Source organism: Mobula birostris, chromosome 8, assembly GCF_030028105.1.
Source record: "Mobula birostris isolate sMobBir1 chromosome 8, sMobBir1.hap1, whole genome shotgun sequence".
NCBI lineage: Eukaryota > Metazoa > Chordata > Chondrichthyes > Myliobatiformes > Myliobatidae > Mobula > Mobula birostris.
The window spans coordinates 157,001,352-157,014,793 of NC_092377.1; the positions used below are offsets into that span (position 1 = coordinate 157,001,352).

Consider the following 13,442-nt stretch of genomic DNA (forward strand, 5'->3'; position numbering starts at 1 on the left):
AAATGAAGTATTGACAAAGCTAGTCATCAAAAAGACTTGTCCCAACAAGTACTGAAACTCCACCTGGAATGACATTGTGAAGTTTCACTCACAAGCATATATTTTCTTTAATCTACACCCATGTCAACTGCATGTTTCACTTTCTGTAACATATAGGATAAAATTTTGACTTTGGAAAGTATGGAGAAATAACATTTCAAACATCTTAATGCTGCAAGGAGAGAAGGAAAGGAAGTCAAGTATTCTTGCTGGGTCATTTCTGTCGTCTGGACTTCCACAGTTACCCCTTCATTCCAAGTTGCTTGAAATACTGCCATGATACCTACACTAGATTCCATTTTGAGGATGTACACAGGACTTGGATTTAAATGCAATACGCAGCCTCCCATAGTGCGGACAAACTCTACCAATTCTTCTCCGGTCCCATGACAGAATTACACCCTCTGCCCAGCTGAGCACACCAGAGATTAACGGCTTTGTGGCGGGTTTCAAAACCAAAGGGCAAATAAAAGCAAAAAGTGCTGTAAACACTCAATAGGCCAGGTAGCATCTGTGGGAAGGGAACACAGAAGCAGGTTCTCCCTTGTATTGAAACAGTGAAAGCGCATTCACAGAACCACAGAACAATGTGCTTGTTTCTGGAACTATCACCCTTCATTACACCCTGGCAATAAAACTCAGGAGCACAAATTTTTGCCATGCAAAAATACTGATCACCTTGGACCTGATCCTTGGAAATGAACTTCTGCTCAACACTAATTTTTTTTCAAGTATATTCTCCATCTTAAGCTATTTTGTAAAATTTGATCTGCCTGTTAAAGGCTTGCCAGTCAAGTTTTCTGGATATTCTCTGGGTAAAAGGTACATGCATCAGCAAAGTACTCATGATCCTGTGTTGTTTCATGACATCGAGTACGGTACAGCGTATCTCAGCATCTGTAGTCCTACCCTTATTGCACGCCTTGAACTGAGCCTTAGTGTTGCACTAGCTGAAACGCAACTTGGAAATAAAAGAATTCCTATAACAAGATACACATGCCAACAAACGGCATCTCCATGTTAAAATTACATTACCTGAACCATGTCTTTTAAGGAGATTGTATATTACCTCTGGTACAAATTTGGTCTATAGTGGGAACAACATTTTTTATTTAGAGATACAGCACAGTAACAGGCTCTTCCAGCTGAAAGAGCCTGCTCTGACCAATTATACAAATATAACCAATTAACCCAAGTTGCATGTCTTTAGAATGTGGGAGGAAACCAGAGCACCCAGAGGAAACCTATGCAGTGACAGGGAGAATGTACAAACTCCGTACAGACAGCAGCACAATTGAAGCCAGGTTATGGATGCTGTAACAGAGCCCAACAAGTGCCAGATGACAGTCATTTAAAAAAAAAATTTAAGTAGAGAACAGTCAGTTTCACTGAGGAGACTTCAATCTCAGATTTGTAACTCTTCATGAACAATCAAATTCAGCAAACCGATGCTACACTAACCAATCTATCGTTTCGTACCCATGTCTTGCTCTGCCGAGCTGCTTGCACTCCCTAATGATTCCCAGAGTTAGTGTAAGCAGTAGTTTTCACTCCTGGCAGGTTCAGTCTTCCTAAACTGGTCAGAGGAGGATGACCAAACGAAACAGACACTGTGGTCCTCCAAGTAGGAAGTTAGGCACAGGATTAATCAATCACCTTGTGCCTTAAAGTAACAAAATGTTCTGGAAGCAGTATTGGCAATATCAAATATACTGTGCAAGATGGTTTTCCTGCCAGAAGCAAATAGGCATGGAAAAATAACACTGTCCTAAATACCAGAGGTACATTTGATTGCAAGAATGCAAAGCAGTGATGAGTTTAAATCTACACAAATTGAATTTTAAACCAAAAAAAACATTCAATTTTGATCACATTAGAAACAAAGTGACTTTGAAAGTGATGGATTATCAGGAAAACAATAGCTAGCTCTCAAATAATCTCAAAAAATTCACTAAGCAGGGCAGTGGCCATCGGAATGGTGACTGTAATCTGGCCAGTATTTTTTTTTAAAAAGGATGGCAAGAATTGCAGGCTTTCAGGCCTAGTCTATATGCTCACCTCCTCCCTCAATTTTCCTAAAATCTGTAAAAAGTACAATACAAATATCTGCTGCAAAATCTCCAGTGCTACTAGTGACTGATATATGGTCAACACACACAAAATGCTGGAAAGATGCAGCAGATCAAGCAGCAACAATGGAGGAAAATGGATAGTCAACATTTCAGGCCAAGAACTCTCATTGAGACTGATCTGATGAACGGTCTTGGCCAAAATGTCAACTATTTATTTTCCTCCATTGATGCAGCCTGGACTGCTGAGTCCCTCCAGCATTGTGTGTGTATTGATCCAGATTTCCCGTATCCGAGATCTCTCATGTTTCCAAGTTATTAATGTTGTGCCTAAATATATTTCAGTTATTCAAGGTTGGGGCAAAGGACTAACACATCTGAACACTGATGTTACATATGCCTTTTTCATCATGTAATGGCCCAGAGTAGTGGGGGGTAGGGGGAATCAATTCAATCCTCAGCCAGTATACTATGACAGTGTTTTAAAGTTGATTCACTGCCATTTATCCACCTTCTTGGTGGAAATGTATAGAAAAGACAAGGTTTTTTTTCATGTTTCAGACCAATCTTAGCACTACTTCATCACATAATTCTCCACAGAGCTGATGAATCTGGACTACTCAGTTAGGAGAACAGATCAGAAGTTGTGCCACACCTGCCAGTGGCCTCTAAAGTGATAGGACATAAAATACAGATTAAATGTTCAGTTTCTAACCTGTGCACTGTTCTCAGCTGGCATTAAAGATAGGGAACATCCAAGATCTATCCAGCATCCCGTCCAAAGACCACACATTGACCACTTAGTGGACATCAGATGAAAAGCGCCAGATTTAATCATGCTGATGCTCCTTCAAGTTTGAACAAACTCCTAATGACTATTGAGACTACCAAGAAACCATTCCAATAAAATGCATTACTAGATGTACGAATATATAAAAGATGAAAATAAAAAAAACTCTTGCTTATTTGCTTTCTGCAATGCAGGTTTGTAATACATATGCAAATATATACTCAAGCCACATGACATTTTCAGAGTGCGGAAGCAACTTGGGGTCCTAATCAACTTCCAATGTTTGCGCATTGCATACGATTTAAAAATGTTTTTAAAAACCTGGCAGCTAATATAATGGAAGCAGCCATGTTTACATCATAAAATGGAGTTCAGAACATTTATGCACAGGAATATTTTTAACTTTTATCTATGCAGGACTGCCTACTCAAATATCAATGCAACCCATTTAGCCAATTGAAAGTTGACCTAAGGAATTATTTCTGAGCTCCAATAATGGCTTCTTGGCTGATGGACAGCAAGTCCAGTATACTACTAAGCTAGAAATTAGGTGTCCTAAAAGAAGTCTTGTCATAAATCAGACAAGTAAATATTAGAATTAGATTCAGTGCTGAGAGCTTAAGATGATTGGGCCAAAAAAAACATTGAAATTACGGTGAGCAAACTCATCCCATTATATTTAATATATATATATTAGACAAACACACACACACACCCCCACTCACTAACGTACATCTCCCCAACCCAAGGAAGAACAGCAATCAAAAGCCAAACCGGCTGAAAACATCTTCAACTCTGATTCAACTTGGTATTTTCCTAGTCTGAACAATCTGGTACTGCAAAATGTATTGAATTTAAATAGCTAAGTAGCTTAAACTTCCCGGAAGTACACAAAGCCACCAGTTTCTACAAATGAACAACAGGAACTCTGCAGATGCTGGAAATTCAAGCAACACACATCAAAGTTGCTGGTGAACGCAGCAGGCCAGGCAGCATCTGTAGGAAGAGGTGCAGTCGACGTTTCAGGCCGAGCCCCTTCGTCAGGACTAACTGAAGGAAGAGTAAGGGATTTGAAAGTGGGAGGGGGAGGGGGAGATCCAAAATGATAGGAGAAGACAGGAGTTGGAGGGATGGAGCCAAGAGCTGGACAGGTGATTGGCAAAAGGGGATACGAGAGGATCATGGGACAGGAGGTCCGGGAAGAAAGACAAGGGGGAGGGGGGGGCCCAGAGGATGGGCAAGAGGTATATTCAGAGGGACAGAGGGAGAAAAAGGAGAGTGAGAGAAAGAATGTGTGCATAAAAATAAGTAACAGATGGGGTACGAGGGGGAGGTGGGGCCTAGCAGAAGTTAGAGAAGTCGATGTTCATGCCATCAGGTTGGAGGCTACCCAGACGGAATATAAGGTGTTGTTCCTCCAACCTGAGTGTGGCTTCATCTTTACAGTAGAGGAGGCCGTGGATAGACATGTCAGAATGGGAATGGGATGTGGAATTAAAATGTGTGGCCACTGGGAGATCCTGCTTTCTCTGGCGGACAGAGCGTAGATGTTCAGCAAAGCGGTCTCCCAGTCTGCGTCGGGTCTCGCCAATATATAAAAGACCACATCGGGAGCACCGGACGCAGTATATCACCCCAGTCGACTCACAGGTGAAGTGTTGCCTCACCTGGAAGGACTGTTTGGGGCCCTGAATGGTGGTAAGGGAGGAAGTGTAAGGGCATGTGTAGCACTTGTTCCGTTTACACGGATAAGTGCCAGGAGGGAGATCAGTGGGGAGGGATGGGGGGGACGAATGGACAAGGGAGTTGTGTAGGGAGCGATCCCTGCGGAATGCGGGGGGGGGGGGGGAGGGAAAGATGTGCTCAGTGGAAATGAGTTGGGCAGATGCAGCGATAATGATTAACAATAATTGTTTATCTAGATAGAGTGCCATAGATTTAAAAGTACACTCAGTGGCCACTTTACTAGTTAACTCTTGTACCTAATAATATGGCCAATGTATGTTCGTGGTATTCAGCTGCTGTAGCCCACTCCCTTCAAGGTTCGACTTGTTGGGCATTCAGAGATGCTCTTCTGCACACCACTGTTGTAATGCGTGGTTATTTGAGTTACTGTTGCCTTCCTGCCAGCTTGAACTAGTCTGGACATTCTTCTCTGAACTCTCTCATTAACAAGGCATTTTCACCCACAGAACTGCCACTCACTAGATGTTGATATTGTTTTTCCACGCCATTCTGTGAACTCTGTTGTGCACAAAAATCCCAAGAGATCAGTGGTTACTGAGAAACTCAAACCACTCTGTCTGGCACCAACAATCATTCCACAGCCAAAGTCACTTAGATCACATTTCTTCCCTATTCTGACATTTGTTCTGAACTGAATCTCTTTTGACGATGTCTGCATGGCTTTATGCTTTTTGAGTTGCTGCCACGAGTTGGCTGATTAGATATTGGCATTAACAAGATGTACAGATGTACCTAATAAAATGGCCACTGAGTGTATATTGGGAATTTTTGCAGAGAAAAGCTTCAGTACGAAAAAAAATGGACGAAAGGTACCTGACTTCTCCCCTTCTGCCACGATGGATTTCCAGAAAAATTTTATTGCCAAGTTTATTTAATGTATAATGTTCAACAAGGATTTAGTTTAGCCATTACGAATTCAGTAAGCTTGAATGACACTGTTAGCAATATCAGAATTTCAAAGCTTTTGCACTCAACTAGTTCGGAATATTTTAATCTCAACTGGAAGCAAATAGAAGTGTTGCCACACAAATTCGAGTAATCTGGATTCAATCCTGATCTCCAATGATAGCGGTGCGAGTCAGGTTTCCTCCAGGTGCTCCATTCTCCTTACACATCGCAAAGATACGTGAATTAGAAGATTAATCATTCACTTTCACACACTACTGAATAAGTGGGGTAGCAGGGTAGAGATAGGTCTCTACCAAAGGAGGTGTAAGGTGCTCCATCCCTCTGCTAGCCTGCAGGTCACTCTTCGGCAAGGTATAGCACCCCTTAGCTCCACCCTCGATCAGGGTCACGTGAAGCCACTGGAGCAGGTAAATGGTGGTCATCACAAGTCCTGGCTATGCGGCTACTAATGCCAGGCAGACAGTCTCTTAAGTGTATTACAATGGCCGGGGTCACCCGTTTTGTAAAGACACTGCCCTGAAGAAGGCAACAGCAAACCACTTCTATAGAGTTAGCCAAGAACAATGATCGTGGAAAGACCATGATCGCCCATGTCATACAGCACAACTCATAATTAATACATGAATGGAATTGATGTGAATGAGCAAAGGAAAAAAAAATGGGATCAGTGCAAATGATGTTTGATAGCCGGCATGGATGTGATGCGTCAAAGGGCCCACTTCTCTACTATAGGCCTCAATGACTTTAAAACTACATTTTGGTGTTTTAATGCAATTCGAGTAGACAATACAATTTAGGGCTACCTTTATAAATCTTAAATCCAATTAATCCCATTAATGGGCAATTCCTTTCCAACACAATTAAAGAAAATGCTAGCAAGACTGACAGCATGGGCTGCACAGTAGCATAGTGGTTAGCTATTGCAGCACCAATAACCCACGTTCAATTCCACCACTGTCTGTATATCATCCCTGAGGCAAGTTACAAACTCTGGGTCCCCATTTCCTCCCACATTCCAAGGGCATACGGGTCAGGGTTAGTAAGCTGTGGGCCTGCGTTGATGGCATTGCAAATGTGACCACGACCACCATATCCTTGGAAAGCATGTTGATTCTCAGTAGTCACCTGGTCAGATCGTCAATGACCTCATACACCACTGCAAGTGCCACAAGGATCTCAGCCTGAAAGGTCAACTGTTCACTTCCCGCCTGCCGGGCCTGCTGAGTTTCTCCAGCATTTTGTATGCAGTCAAGAATTCTAGAATCTTCAGGATCTCTAGTGTCTAGCAGTAATTTTAATTGCACATCATTAACAGGAGCAACTGAGTGGGTGAACTACTTATTCCTTCAACAGTCCACACAAACCATTGCTAGAAAACAGACAACATTCCACTAATACAGAATGCTCCTAAAAGACAACCACACCAAACTAAAATGAGCAGAAATATTGTACTACCCATCAAATTTCAAATACTAGAGACACTTCCCTTTGAATATCTTCCTGAAAGTTGTCTATCCTACCAGATTTCAACCAGTGGAGCCAACTCCTTTGTCCAACTGGATAATACTTACTAGAAATATTCCACTGGAAGAGGTAACACAGCTGTGCCTGCCCTTATTCAGATAAAAGACATCCATAAATCATGACATTAGGCCATTTGGCCCATTAAGCCATTTCCACCATTCAATCATGGTTGACTTATTATCCCTCTCCTGCCCACCCATAACCTTTAATAACCCTTACTAATCAACAACCTATCAACCTTCGCATTAAATATATCCAATGACATGGCCTTCACAGATATCTGTAGCAATGAATTCCATAGGTTCGTCATCCTCTGGCTAAAAAAAAATTCCTCATCTCTGTAATAAAGAGACACCTTTCTATTCTGAGGCTGTCTCAAGGTCCTAAACTCACCCACTACTGGAACCATCCTCTCCACATCCACTCTAAGCTTTTCAACATTGGAGAGATTTCAATGAGATCCACTCCACTCATTCTTCTGAATTCCCAGAACCATCATTTGCTCCTCAAATGTTAACCCCTTCATTCCCGGAATCATCCTCATGCATCTCCTCTGGACCCTCTCCAATGTCAGCATATCCTTTAGAGTCAGAGAAAAGTACAGCACAGAAACAGGCCCTTCAGTCCATGCAGTCTCTTGGATACAAGTCTCAAAACTCCTCACAATACTCCAAATGTAGTCTGACCAATGTCTTATAAAGCCTTGGCAACATATCCTTCCTTTTATATTACAGTCCTCTCAAAATGAATGCTAACATTGCAGTTCCCTTGTTTCCTACCAACTCAAACTGCAAGTTAACCTTTACTGAATCCTGCAATAGGACACCCAAGTCCATTTACACCTCCGATTTGTGAATTCGTACTGTTTAGAAAATAGTGTATACCTTTATTCCCTCTACCAAAATGCATGATGATACACTTTCCTAAACCATATTCCATTTGCCACTTCTTTTTCCATTCTCCTAATCTGTTCATCCTTTTGCAAACTCTCTGCTTCCTCAACATTGTCTGCCACCCACTATCTTTATATCATTCACAAATTTAGACAATGCAAAAAAAAGTCTCAGTATCAATCCCTGTGGTAGCCAACCACAAAAGGCTCTCTGTATTTCCACTCTTTGCCTCCTGTCTGTTAACAATGCTGGAAGACTTAGTCCAAATCCTTTCCAAGAAAGATTGTTCAAGAAAGAGCGCTAGAACCCTTACTGATCATCTTCGTCGACAATAGCCTTTGCAACATCTCAACAGCTGGGCATTTTGACAAGCCGACTTGACCCAAATGATAACCATCATGCCAAGACAATTTATTTTGGAAAATGTAAATAAAATGCAAACTATTGTCACAGCTACTTTCCATGATCCCTTGCAGCTGCAGTTGACAAAGATATTGGTACCGCAACTTTGAGTCAAATAGAACTATCGCTTAACTCTCATGAAATTTTGAGTGTATCCCATAATCACTCTTCCCCATCATAATCAGGTTTATTATCACTGACATACTTCAAAGAATTTGTTGCTCTGTGGAAGCAGTACAGTGCAATACATGAATTACAGTAATATTTCAAAAATTAAATTAGTGCAAAAGAGCAAGAATAGTGAAGCAGTGTTTGAGTTCATGAACCTTTCAGAAATTTAACAACAGAGAAGGAGCTATTCCTTAAATGTTGAGTGTGCCTTTGGGCTCCTGTAATATCTCCCTGATTATAATAATAAGAATAGAGCATGGCCTGGATGCTGGGTGCCCTTAATAACAGATGACGCCTTTTTAAGGCATTGCCTTTTGATGATTCCTTGATGGAGTGGAGGCTAGCGCTTAAATGCTTATAAATTTAAAACAATCAGCTAGAAGTTTCTGCTTCAAGCCTCAAACAATCCTCTGGATTTGCGGTAAACCATTCAAACTGGTGTCAGACTGAGAAAGGTACAAGATGACCATCATCTGGGAACTTTGATATATTCAGATTAGGTATCTAGATCTGCACCATGTATCTAAAACTGGTTTGATAAAACAATCAGTAAAGGCACCAATTAGTTCATTACTTACAGAACATAAAGTCCTGCATATTGCAAAGCAAATAGTCACGAAATGAAATGGAAATACTTCAACATAATCCCGATGGCAGATTATGAAGAAATCGCAGATACTGAAAGTGAAATCATATTCTCATTATCTTTCACTGGAAAGTATTCTGCAAGTTATTCAAACAGATGAACACTCCAATCACTGATTATGTTTCCTCCTTTGCTCTGTGAAATTCAATCTAATCTTGTAAAATATCAATAAAGTTTGCTCCACAGATCAAGGTCCAAGGCCTGTAAAGACAAGACAAAGGCTCCACCTTTACTTGTGTGCTATGCAAGGATTTGTGGGTGAGGTTTTACAGGAGCTATACGCTGAATGTACAAACCTACAGAAAAGTTCTTTTGAACTGGTCTACTTGCATGATGAAAATGGACTTATTTGTAAATACTGGGACTGTTGAAAAGGAATGAATACTGGGACTGTTGAAAAGGAATACAACCAGTCCTAGGTTACAATTGGGTTCTATCCCAGAGTGCTGTTCACAATCCAAACAAGTGAGAAATGAACATAATCAGTGCGTGGAAGAGGGTCACAGAAACACCTGTGATGGAAGAGCGAAGTGCAGGAACAGGGTCAAAGCCAGTCTCGCTGTTTCAATGAGTGAACTTGCAGAGCAGCCCCAGCTCTGCTCAGCTTATTCCAGCTCCTGATTGTTGCAGCTTGAGGGTGGGGAAAGGAGGCACAGGGAAATGTCCCAACCCCACCCTAGATACCTACAAACCTGCAACAACAGGCAAACCCAAACTGGTCTCCCATACAGGCAGACATAACCTAGGGTAGACCAGCATTGCAGAACATTAGGTCATACTAATTTGAACCCAGTTCTTTCCAACTGCAAGCCAAAATATATCTCCTATACTATGAAGGATTAATGGCTAAGTGTATTCCTGAAGAAGTTGGTAACAGTCAGACCACACAACTCACTCAATCGATACAAGCATTGGAAAAAACTGTAGAAAGTTGTTAACTCAGCCAGCTCCATCACAGGCACCAGCCTTTAGAACAATGAGGCCACCTTCAAAAGTTGATGCCTCAAAAAGGCACCATCCATCATTAAGCACTCTCCTTCACCCAGGACATGCCCACTTTTCATTGTTACTATAGAAGTGGTACAGGAGCCTGAAGTCACACACTCAACCTTTCAGGACAGCTTCTTCCCCCATGCCCTCAGACTTCTGAATGAATAACAAAGAATCCATGAAAATGACCTATCATTTTTCTTCTCTTTTTGCATTAATTTTTAAAATATATTCTTATTGTAATTTATTTTCTTTATTACGTAAGGCTGCAGAGAAACAGCAAACCTCACAACGTATGCCAATGATATTAAACCTGATTCTGATAATGAGCTCCGGAGGAATTCAACAGCTCAAGCGGCATCTATAGAGGGAATTATGGGCTGAGATTCTTCGCCTGGATTGGATGCTACAACATGCAGCAAATTGGACTGAGACACAACATTCAAAGACCCTTTTCTCATCTTTCAGCCCTGGGATCAGCCAGCAAACTGGTATGTAACACTGCACGCATGGCACTGACACTGTACACATGGCAGTACTGAAGTGAAAGAAATCATTGTAATGGGTAACAAAACGAATCATGATTGCACTCAATTCTTAAAACACTGGTAATCTTACTTGGCTCATGAAGCTCCCGCCACTGTTTAAAAGCACGACCTGACATGGGCAGAGTACCAGCTGAGGGCTGTTACAAAATGATCTTCAGTTTACTGCTCCAGTTAACATGAACAATCCAACCTTGCTACTTACACCCAAACATCTCCCTTGCTGTCAAGATACAGTTTTTTCTCAAAGCTACACTACTATGACAAACACTGAAACATGCTCAGAACACACAACCTGAAGCCAGGGGAAATTAGCAAACACACTAATGACTTAATGCGGAAATTAGAAGAGCACTGTTCTTACACTTTAAATCCTGCTACATTCCCATATGCAGAGTTGAACTAGTTCCTCATTCAATACACTTTAACACCTTTTAAACCAATGACACTTCTGTAATCAACAGAATGGTTTCATTTAATATCAGACAATGTATACAGTACACAACCTGAACCTCCTGCTCTCCACAGACATCCATGAAGCAGAAAACACCAAGGAATAAATGACAGAAAAACTTTAGAATCCCCTCCCCCCCCATGCACAAGCAGCAAAGCATCAACCCTACCCCTCCCCCTACTTGTTCCAATAGGAAGCATCAGCCTTCTTCAAGCGAGCAGTAGTAAAGCCCCCAAAAGAGACCATGATCTAGGTCCATCAAAAGCTAGTCCATAACCCAGCACTTTAGACATGCCACAGGCTCTTTCTCCCTCACTAACGAGGGAGAGAGGTGTCACCCCTTCCACAGTGAGAGGAGACCAACAGCTTGTTGTTTCAATGTTACAGTTTACAGTGTCACTTATTCAAGTTCAGCTGACTTGAGAACACCCCCCCCCCCAATCTCATACATCTCAGAATTATGCAAAATACACTATTATCCAGGTCTGGAAATCAGTGATTTAGCAACTTAAGGTTCACACAGATAGAATACTACTCTTTATCTAAATACAACTCACTGAAATTGGAATGACACTGCCTGACATGTACAGAAATGAAAGGGCACTGGCTTTCAACAGCTCACTCATTACAAACAAGAATTTGGCCCTTAAACTGGCTCAGAAGGTTTGCAGCAATCAGTGGGAATCACTTCCGAGAAGCTGTTATGTATTTTTGCTGGACAGCAAATCAAAGTGACAAAAATGCGTTATTTCAATTAACTCAACCTATGCAAGGAACAAATGCAAGCAGCCATCATGAGTGCAGGAGCAAGGAGTGCCCCAGTATCCACAGGAAGCACTTCAGTACACAGCTCAACTTCATCAGTTAAAGGCCTACCACATATCTCAAACGCTTAAAGAACAGATATTAGCATCTGGATCATCTCTTAGCTACACAATATGCATTCTCAGAGGCTCAGTACAGTACTTCCTCCCAAGCACATAATGCACGTATATAAAAAAACGCACGAGAATACTCAACATTCAGCTTTTCACAATCACGTTAGTTCCCAAAGCAATTCATACATCATGTTGAAAATCTCAAGATCACTTGCCATCAAGTGCAAGAGAATGATACCGGGGGGGGGGGGGCGGGAGGCGGAAGAGACAGAAACTGCAACACACGCTCCAACCATTCAACAAGAGAGAGAGAAAAATCACAGTCAAAAGGCACTAGAAGCAACTAGGGAAGGAGAGGGGAAATGCAAATTTGAATCGCTCTACCTTCTGCAACATCATCGTCTATAGCTCCTTTCACCTGCGAGAAACACCACTGGATGTCATTGCCACCACTTCCAACTCCTGAATGAATGGAGAAAATTAAAATTAATGAACTAGTATATTACTGGAGAGGGGGGAAAGAGGGGAAACAAGCATATTAGATACTGGGGAGGGGTTGGGTGGGCGGGAGGAACACTCACAGGGCACCAGATCCTCCAAGCTTTACAGTGGTGGGGGGAGGAGGTTCAATGCAATTAAAATTAAATCAATAGGCAGGTTTGGGAAGGAGGAGGGGAACTCCGGCAATTGCAAAATTGTGGTGGAAATGTTTCCTTCCAGACCCGGGCTGTTTGCCTGCCCTTTCAGCTTCAGTGCAGAGTCCGCAGGCCTAAAACGAGGTGACAGAGGGAGGGGAAGAGGTGCAGGTTGGAAAGCGATCCCGGCCAGGGGTTGGGGGCAGGATGGAGAGGCGGGGAGAGTCCACCCCCCCCCCTCCCGCTGCCCTTTTATTTCAGACTTCAAATTCTCACCTGCCATGGCGGAATCGGCTGGAAATGGAGGTCCTCTGTGTTAGCGCGGTGTCCGGTGATGTGGCCGAAGCCCAAGACTGAGAGGCCGGGCCACACTTGGCAGAGGATGGCGGCGGATAGCGTTTCCCGATGGCGCTGAAGTCGCCTCCCCCAGCTCGCTGAGCCCGCCGCCGCCGGACACCCCCCTTCAAAATGGCGGCGCGCCCGCCCCGGCCATCTTACAGTGACGTCACCCCTCTCCACCCGGCGGGCGGGCGGGCGGGAGGGGCCAGAGCTGGAGCGAAGGGGCGGGGCTAGCGAAGCAGCAAGGTTCCAGCGCATGTGCAGTTCCAACTGGGTCTGAAGTTATTTGCCACCAAGTAAATACTGTACATGCATTCATATACATCTCGTTATTTTATGTAGTAAATCTATATAATGTATTATATATAAATTTAACCTATAATATATTTTATTTATTGAACCAAAGAACATA

At 42.5% G+C, this 13,442-nt stretch overlaps 1 protein-coding gene across 1 annotated transcript in view; it reads right to left on the bottom strand.

Moving 5' to 3' along the window:
• Positions 1 to 13,210, bottom strand: part of LOC140201852 (serine/threonine-protein phosphatase 2A 55 kDa regulatory subunit B alpha isoform) — a 95,414-nt gene extending 82,204 nt beyond the window's left edge. The window contains exons 1-2 of the mRNA XM_072266581.1: positions 12,968 to 13,210; positions 12,441 to 12,518 (exon numbers count right to left, since the gene is read on the bottom strand). Coding sequence (XP_072122682.1) covers positions 12,441 to 12,518; positions 12,968 to 12,974 — 85 coding nt within the window. The 5' untranslated portion in view covers positions 12,975 to 13,210. The remainder of the gene's footprint in view (positions 1 to 12,440; positions 12,519 to 12,967) is intronic.
• Between the last annotated feature and the right edge of the window lie 232 nt (positions 13,211 to 13,442).